At 45.8% G+C, this 10,000-nt stretch overlaps 1 protein-coding gene across 1 annotated transcript in view; it reads right to left on the bottom strand.

The window, feature by feature from the left end:
- LOC143284303 (guanylate cyclase soluble subunit beta-1-like) overlaps window positions 1-10,000 on the bottom strand; it is a 184,979-nt gene that overhangs the window by 66,493 nt on the left and 108,486 nt on the right. Inside the window, exons 8-9 of the mRNA XM_076591005.1 lie at window positions 8,761-8,998; window positions 6,750-6,893 (exon numbers count right to left, since the gene is read on the bottom strand). Coding sequence (XP_076447120.1) covers window positions 6,750-6,893; window positions 8,761-8,998 — 382 coding nt within the window. The remainder of the gene's footprint in view (window positions 1-6,749; window positions 6,894-8,760; window positions 8,999-10,000) is intronic.

The raw sequence follows: 10,000 nt of genomic DNA, 5'->3' as shown, positions 1-10,000 counted from the left end.
TATCTCCCATATTCATACGAGCAATGTAAACGCAAAAAAACAAACAAAAAAAAAACAACCCAAAAAACACCAAAAAACACACACATAAAGTATGAGGGGGGAGGGGGGGATGACCAAATGGACTGCGTAAATGGGCCACTGATTCCTGAATCTAACCAGAGACACAACTTGCCAGTGAACGTACAAGTTCGTTGATAAAAATACTCTCTATTCTGTCAAAAACCCGAAGCAGCTAACCAGTGACAGCAGATGGCTGAAACAGGGAGAGGGTTATTTTTGGACCCGAGGTTTCCGAGAAAAGAAAACACGTGAGTGTGATGTAGCGGCCTCCCTTTTAACAATCTTTCACGTCCTCCTGTTTAGTGCTCCTACGGTCCACTGATAAACCAAGCTGATGAGCTTTGGGCATCTGCTTTGGGGCTACAGGCGTTCACTGATGTATTGGAGACCGCGCAGTCCATACCAACATGCCACACACTGACAGGTAGCAGGTTCGAGTCTGCCGGCCACATGGGCAAACGGTTCTATACTGATCTACTGGCCAGTACAGGGAGAAGACCAAACGTGAATTGCCACGTGGCAAACATCGCCGCGACAGGTCAGTTAACATGCTGAAGAGTTAACTGGTGGGGTGGTTGGCGTTTTTTGGGTTTTTTTTCCCCCTGTGCATGGGAGGGTGTGTATTTGTCACACAGGTGTGTGTGTGGGGAGGGAGGGTGGTGGTGGGGGTGGCAGGGGGGGAGGCGGAGGGGGGGGGGGGAGGAGATTGTGGGAAAAAGTGTTCAAGGTTTTCAGCGAGAATGGTTAGAGGTCGGTTAATGTGCGTGTTTTTTTTTTTCTCTGCACTACCTTTCTCTCTCTCTCTCTCTCTCTCTCTCTCTCTCTCTCTCTCTCTCTCTCTCTCTCTCTCTCTCTCTCTCTCTCTTATATGCGTACATGTTTGTGTGTCTCTTAGAACAACGGCAGATGTGTAAGTCGGCCAAAGTGCTAATATCTTCACCGTTGGAAAATAAAGATTCATTCATTCATTCATTCATTCATTCATTCATTCTCTCTCTCTCTCTCATTCATATGTGGCTATGGCCTTAAGGAATAAATCATCTGCGTTTGCGTCTGCGTCTATGTGTGTCTCTCACTCCTTCTCTCCCTCCCTCCACCCCCCCCCCCCCCCTCTCACTCTGAACGCCTCCCTGCCTGTCTCTCTCCAACATAGTTACAAGTGACAGACATATTCCAGACCGACCTTGTTTACTTAGGAGGGACACCTTGGAACTCTATGCCAAACAATATTAAAAAAAAAAAAAAAAAGCAATGTACAAGAGGAAGTGAGTCCGTTTTATTTACCGTGAGTTGTTAGTCTTTTCATTTGTATTTTTCATTAGCAATTCTTGTTGTTTTTGGTGTTGTTGTTTACTTTTTATATACCCCATCAATTTTCTTCATTTTTTCACACCTCAGGGCTGGGTAGAAAAAAAAAAAACTCTGGTGAAATAAAAATTAATTTCCTTTCGTTTCTCTGTCTCTATCTGTCTCTGTTTGTATGTCTGCCTACCTACCTGTCTGTCTGTCCGCCTACCTGCCTGTCTGTCTGTCTGTCTACCTGCCTCTGTGTGTGTGTGTGTGTGTGTGTGTGTGTGTGTGTGTGTGTGTGTGTGTGTGTGTGTGTGTGTGTTATTGTTCTGAATCGATTTGTTTCTACCTGTTTAAATGTGTCTGTGTTTGTGGCGCGCGTGAGTGTGTGTGTGTGTGTGTGTGTGTGTGTGTGTGTGTGTGTGTGTGTGTGTGTGTGTGTGTGTGTGTGTGTGTGTGTGTGTAAACACACAGTGACATGGCAGAAAAATGGTCACACTGTGCACTCTAATATCAATAAACATCCGGCTTGTCATCAGCGACGCTCAACTGAAGACATAGTGACCTTCAACCCTATCGCAGCCACTGCCTCTGTTACTACTACTACTCTCTCTCTCTGTCTCTCTCTCTGTCTCTTCAGCTCAACCAGGCTTCCAACACCTGCCTGCAACCACACACTGGGGTGTTGGCTTGCCACATACCACACCACTTAGTCTGCACACCGCGTACTAGTAATACCCTGCAACCAATCCAACCACCGAGCCCGAATTGAGCTCGATGAATCCAACCCACACCCCCTCCATTCCAACCCTCTCCACCCCACCTCACCCACTACCTCCTCCTCCCTCCAACCCCACCACCACCACCCCACCACTATCCCGCCCTCCTCCCTGCAACCCCCCAACTCCCTGCAAACTCCGTTTTCCGACCAGCTCTTTAGCATGTTACCTGTTACCTGGAAAATGTCGGACATGTGGCTACAAGTCTTTTTTTGAGGGGTGGGGGTGGGGGTGGGGGGTATAGGGGGGAGGGGGGAGGCAGGTCTTTCTTTTTACTGTCGGCCACGAGATAGGTAGAGAATGTTTACCATGTGGCGGCGACTCATTCCTGGCAGCTGAGCATGTGTGCCCCCGGCCGGCGTGGGCATCGTCTGGCTTCCTGCCCATGGGAACGGACCGCCTTCTTCTGCCAAGGGCAGACTCGAAAATGCATCTACTTCGTTTACTGATGGCGGAACTGTCTGTCTACCTGCCCTTTATTCCTCCTCTTTTCTGTCTCTACTGTTTGTCTGTCTGCCTTCCTTTCTGCTAGAAAAAAAGTGTTCATTATTTTTTTCTCCCCTCCTTCTTTTTCTTCTTCTCTCTCTCTCTCTCTCTCTCTCTCTCTGTATTCCTCCCTCCCTCTCTCTATATCTCTCCCCCCCCCTCTCTCTCTCCCTCACTCTTTCCACCGAGTCAAAGCGTTCTCGCTTTCTGTACAGAGTTTTTTTTTAACTCTCTCCAGACGAACGGCGAAAGAGACGACGTTAACAGCGTTTCAGCCCAATTACCATCATCAAAATATTGCAAGCGGAACGCTCTTATACAGAAGAGGTGAATGTTGACAAAGAATACCACAGTTCTGACGACGGAAGCTAAAGGTTGGGTCATTCAGACACCCACTGGACATCCAAGGGGTCTGTGTAGAGGAGAAGAGAGGACTGGCCGTACTGAGTGAGTTAAATTGCGTTCAGAGTGTACACGCTGAAGTGGGCTTCCAATTTGCATCAAGCATTCCTTTCTGATGCTCGTGTTGTTAGTTTGAATTATCCTCTGCTGCGCTTCATGACAACGTCAGTCTACTTGTGAATGATTTTTTGTTTTGTCCTTTTAACACTTTAACACTGAATGACCTATCCCTCAACTCCCCATTGAAATGAACCTTATATGTTTCTTCAATAAAACATCATCATCATCATCATCATCCCTCTATTTCTCTATCCCTCCCTCCCTCTTTCTCTCTATCCCCCCCTCTCTCTCTCTGTCTCTGCGCCTGCTGCTAGCAAGTTCGCTGGTCAGAGAAACGCCTGTTCCCTGTCAGAGACGGCACTGACATTGCTGGTCGGGGTTGTTAGTCACCACTCTTTATCCTGGACCTCTTCCTCTTGTCATCTTTTTCACGATTGTATTGTATTGCATTATTCTTTTTGTCACAACAGATTTCTCTGTGTGAAATTCGGGCTGCTCTCCCCAGGGAGAGCGCGTCGCTACACTACAGCGCCACCCATCTGTAAGTATTTTTTTTCTGCCTGCAGTTTTATTTGTGCTTTTTTTTTTCCCTACGGAATTTTGCCAGGGACAACCCTTTTGTTGCCGTGGGTTCTTTTACATGCGCGTAAGTGCATGCTACACACGGGACCTCGGTTTATCGTCTCATCCGAATGACTAACGATATAAAGTCTCTTTTTTAATGACATAAAGATAGCATGACAAGCAGTGAGTTATAATGGCGCACTGATCTCTCATTCACTAAGTTTCAGCGGCGAAGGGGTTAAACAGGAGGCCAGTAAGACAGAGAAAACAACAACAGCAACAGCAACAACAACAACACACAAACAAACCCCTGCTCACCAGAAGGCGTACACACGTGTACAAATGATGCACCACAACATCATACCCGACGATTCCATTTTAATTAAGAAAAACGAGGCTGGTGAAAATAAATAGCTACGCCCGTTTCAATCACTGCAAGTTGCTGCACGACTGTTTATACATTTCTCGGGACCCCACTTTTGAAAGATGTGGAGGTTCCAGGCAGAGTGAGTGAGTGAGTGAGTGAGTGAGTGAGTGTGTGTGTGTGTGTGTGTGTGTGTGTGTGTGTGTGTGTGTGTGTGTGTGTGTCTGTGCGCGCGCGTGCGTGCGTCTGTGTCTGTGTGTACGCAAGCGCGCGCGCCTGCATGTGAACATATCCATTTTTGTTGTACTGACTTTCGCATACTTCTCGTTACTTCTAGAGTCGTTCGATTTATTAACTGACTGACTGATTTGTCACAGTTGTTTGCAGTCCAGTCGACCACAAAGGGCCCCAATCTGGGCTGAAACCTCCGTCAATATCAATCCTGTAGAACGTGGAAAAATTTATTTAAAAAAAACCCCACACACATGGGAAAAAAATGTCGCCACAAGGACAGCCATACTCATGCACGAAAAACTTTTTTTTTATGCTACATAGAATACTTACAAACTAATAGCAAACGCACAAATAATTATACATAAACCACAGTATCACTGTACATAATTTCGGATGACAATAAATAAATGATGAATCAATGCATGGATACATGAATAAATAGATAAATAAATAAATGAACAAATAAATAGATACATTCTTCTTCTTCGTTCGTAGGCTGCAACTCCCACGTTCACTCGCATGCAGACCTGTGGGCTTTTACGTGCATGGCCATCTTAAACCCGCCATGTAAGCAGCCATATTCCGTTTTCGGGGGTAAATAAATGACTAAATCGATAAACAAAGAATATAAAAATAGAAATAAAATAAACAGACATGGGTAATACCTTATTTAAGTGTCTTATGGTCTGGGATCTATTTCAACGAAAATTTTCGTGTTTTGCAATAGAGGCTTTTGAGAAATGACATGCTGTATGTGATCAACTCTTCTTATCACGAATTAAGCATCAATACGTTGCGGAAAGACCCGTAACATGAAACTGAACTCCACCCCCCCCCCCCCACCCCCACCCCCCAACCCCCCCCTTTTTTTTTTTTTTTTTTTTTTTTAACCTCTTCATGGTTTGCGGGGCCAAAAACGGAAAGAACAAGATGGCAGCACGTCAATTTTTAAACTGAATCCGCATTCAAACATTGAATAAAATAGCCCTCAAACTATAGTCGAAAACTACTGAAAATGGGTTAGGTATACACAATCTCCTGGTGGTTCTTCTGTTTCATTTGTGCACGAAAATTGGCGGGAAAAAAGTTCACTGAATTTAGGACGCTAAAACAGGACTTCACCCAAACGACCCGCGTTTGGCAGTCTTTGCGGATAACTTTTTTTTTTCTTTTCATCGAGAACTATAAACCAATTGCAGTGTACTGTTCCGGTTTCGGAAGGCCATCTAGTTTCCACTGGGGGTATTCTTTTCTCTTTAAAGCTCTATTTCAAAAGGTGTTTTTTTTTTCTTTTCTGACATGAGTCAATAACGTTTTGACGTAAATCGGTCACGTCACAAACAGCGTTCCGACCATTCCTCAGAAAGAGCGTCCCTCAGCTACCGCCCTGCATTTCTCCCAGAAAGGAAATCGGAAAATGACCAGCTGCCAAGAGAAAAGAGTCATCCAATCCAGTCCAGTGCACAACACCAAACACACCAAACACACCACACCAAACACACCACACCACACCAAACACACCACACCAAACACACCACACCACACCACACCACGCCACAACATCACAACACACATCACACACCACACTACACCACACCACAATACACCACACATCTCACCACACCACACCACACCACATACATCACACCACATAACACATCACACCACACATCTCACCACAACACACCACATAACACATCACACCACACATCTCACCACAACACACCACATAACACATCACACCACAACACACCACAACACAACACACCACACATCTCATCACAACACACCACACCACACATCTCACACCACACCACACAACCCAACCCACCACACAACAAGGAGACGTCACCAACAAGATGGAGTGATGGCCTAGAGGTAACGCGTCCGCCTAGGAAGCGAGAGAATCCGAGCGCGCTGGTTCGAATCACGGCTCAGCCGCCGATATTTTCTCCCCCTCCATTAGACCTTGAGTGGTGGTCTGGACGCTAGTCATTCGGATGAGACGATAAACCGAGGTCCCGTGTGCAGCATGCACTTAGCGAACTTAAAAGAACCCACAGCAACAAAAGGGTTGTTCCTGGCAAAATTCTGTAGAAAAATCCACTTCGACAGGGAAAACAAATAAAACTGCACGCAGGAAAAAATACAAAAAAATGGGTGGCGCTGTAGTGTAGCGACGCGCTCTCTCTGGGGAGAGCAGCCCGAATTTCACACAGAGAAATCTGTTGTGATAAAAAGAAATACAAATACAAATACAAATACACCACACCACACGCCCCACGACACACCACACCACACCACACAACACACCACACCACAACACACCACACCACACCACACAACACGACACACCACACCACACCACAACACAACACAACGCGCCACACCACACCACACATCTCACCACACCACACCACACCACGCCACACCACACCAAACACACCACACCACAACACACCACACACCACACCACAGCCAGAGGAAGAAAGGAGGGGGGGAGCACTGACCGTGATGCTGTCCCCGGTGGGGTCCCTCAGTCCCTGGGACATGTCCATCAGGTCCAGAGCCAGGCGGGCGATGCAGCGGGCATGGTCCTCACAGGGCTCCGGCAGCCCGCTCACCGCCATGTACTTGTCGCCCACAGTCTCCACCTGACCACACGGACACAGACATGGACACCTTTTTTATCATTATTTTTTTAAATTATTATTATTTTTTTAAAATCTAATCCTTTTCTTAATCTTCTTCTTCTTGTTCGTGGGCTGCAACTCCCATGTTCACTCGTATGCACGCGAGTGGTCTTTTACGTGTATGACCGTTTTTACCCCGCCATGTAGGCAGCCATACTCCGTTTTCAGGGGCGTGCATGCTGGGCATGTTCTTGTTTCCATAACCCACCGAACGCTGACATGGATTACGGGTTCTTTAACGTGCTCATTTGATCTTCTGCTTGCCGTATACACACGAAGAGGGTTCAGGCGCACGCAGGTCTGCACATGATTATGTTGACCTGGGAGATCGGAAAAAAAAAAAATCTCCATCCTTTACCCACCAGGCGCCGTTACCGAGATTCGAACCCGGGACCCTTAGATTGTAAAGACCAACGCTTTAACCACTAGGTTATTGCGCCCGTCGGGTATGCATACAACATTAACCCATAGCGAAACAAAGTAAACATACAAAACAAACAGCGAAGCGAAGGCGTCAAAACATGCAGCACCCATTTCACTAACTCTCCAACGAACTCCCCTCCCCCCACCCTAAAACAAACAAACAAACAATCACAGACACATAAAAAAACAACAACAAAAAAAACAAAAACAAAAACAAAAAAAAACCCAAAACCGCTCCTCCTTCAACAACTAAAACAAACAGAAGACTGTTTCCTAACTTAGAATCGAAAGTTCAAAAACCCATTTTTTAAATAAATTTCAGTTTTGAATGTAGGTGTCAGCATCTCTTTTATCTGTGGAATGATGGGGTGAGATGAACAACTGCACAATGTGCAAGTCAGTTCAAACTTCCGTCGTCGTAATAGTAGCAGCAGCAACCTTCACCTTCACCTCTCCCGTAGTCTGGGTTCAGACCGTTGGGGCACCGCTGCTGACCTGGCCACCACTCCTCTCCACTCTTCACGGTTTTCTGATTTCCTCAGGGCGTCACCGAGCGTCAAGCCTGTCCACCCCCGGATGTTGTCTTCCCATCTCTTCTTCTGCCGTCCTCTCCTTCTGCCTCCTTGTACGGTGCCTTGCAGGAACGTTTTGGCAAGACCAGATGATCGGGAGATCAGCAACAGCAGCAGTAGTAATAGTAGTTGTAGTAGAAGCAGCAACAGTAGTAGTAGTAGGAGTAATGATCTTCTTCTTCTTCTTCTCCCAATATGCTACTACTACTACTACTACAAAAATCACCACCACCACGCCCACACCATGTTGTAAACACCGGTTCTTGTCCGATCACGGAAGTTAAGCAACGTCGGGCCCGGTTAGTACTTAGATGGGAACACCGGGTGCTGTTGGCATTCCTGTACTTGTTTACGCACTTTTTTTTGGTCCTCTTCATGGCCTGACTAAGCGCGTTGGGTTACGCTGCTAGTCAGGCACCTGCTTATCAGATGTACTGAAGCGTATGTGGATTTGTCCGAACGCGGTGACGTCTCCTTGAGAAACTGAAACTTAAAATTGAAGCTTTGTAGTAGTAGTAGCAGCAGCAGCAGTAGTATTAATTGTACTAGTAGTAGTTGTTATCTTCTTTTCTTCTTCCTTCCCCCCAATTATTAGTGTTGTTGTTTCTACTACAACTCCTTCTCCTACTACTACTACTACTACCACCACCACCACCACCACTCTTACAACGACTACTACGAATACTAACGAAAACACAAAACCAAAGCAAACCCCCTCCCCTTCCCCCCAACCCCCTCCACCCCCACACCCCCCAATTCCCCCCATGCCCCCTCCCCCCCCCCCCTTCCCTCTACCCCGCTCCCCACATCCACACACACACACACACCCTAACCTTATAAATATTGGGGTTTTTCTCCGAGGTGAGGAGCTGGTCGAACTGGGTGTAGACGGTGTTGAGCAGCTGCACGATCTTCATGGCGCTCTGCGTCTCCGAGTGCTGGGCGCAGAACTGCGAGAAGCCCACGATGCCCGAGAAGAGCAAGGTCACCGTGCTGTGTCGGACGGCGGGCACGGGCCGGTGGTGCCTCAGCTCGTTGGCCACGGAGGGCGGCAGGATCGAGTACATCAGTCTGGATGGGGAGTGAGACAGGACAGAGAGATACGGATACGGATACGGATGTTTTATTCAATTCAGGCCATGGCCCCTCATGAAGGGGTGGTGTAAACAAACATTACAGAGGTAATATATTCAGATATGTAACATAACACAGTTGTAACCTGACAATGAGAAAAACAGTCATCTGCATTTTAGTCTTATTCACACATAACAAAAAAACGGAAAACTAGCACACACTCAACTGCATATTGAATTTCTTATCTTTAAGGCTTTATACAAGTAAATTGCTAGCTGTTTATTAACGTGTTCCTTAGTGGATGACATAAGCAAATACAGTCTGAACAAGGAGGGTTGCCTATGAAATTTTGAAGGTATCAGCTGATTTCTGAGATCACTTAACACAGGACAACAAAGTACAAAGTGGAGTTCACTCTCCGTCGCACTTTTACATAAAGGACAAATAAGGTCACTATCTTTATGTTGTCTGTAACGGTAATAATGCGTAAACACAGGACACAGAGAGAGAGAGAGAGAGAGAGAGAGAGAGAGACAGAGAGACAGAGAGACAGAGAGACAGAGAGAGAGAGACAGAGAGAGAGAGACAGAGAGAGGGAGGGAGAGAGAGAGAGAGAGACAGAGAGAGAGAGACACACACACACAGAGAGAGACAGAGAGAGGGAGGGAGAGAGAGAGAGAGAGACAGAGAGACAGAGAGAGAGAATCAGGATCCTGGTATAACACAACAGCGACAAGAACAGCAACAGCAACAACGGTGATGATGATGATTATGATGATGATGATGATAATGATAATTATAATAATAATAATTATTATTATAATAATTATAATTAAGATGATGATGATGATGATGATAATGATGATGATGATAATAATCATAAGAACAAGAACAAGAAAAAACATCAAAAAAATTAATTTAAAATACAACAACAACAGTAATAATAATAATAATAATAATGATAATAATAATAATAATAATAATAATAATAATAATAAT

The sequence above is a fragment of the Babylonia areolata genome, chromosome 7, assembly GCF_041734735.1.
Source record: "Babylonia areolata isolate BAREFJ2019XMU chromosome 7, ASM4173473v1, whole genome shotgun sequence".
Lineage (NCBI taxonomy): Eukaryota > Metazoa > Mollusca > Gastropoda > Neogastropoda > Buccinidae > Babylonia > Babylonia areolata.
The sequence above is the reverse complement of the archived record's forward strand: the minus strand, read 5'-3'. Positions and strand labels throughout refer to the sequence as shown.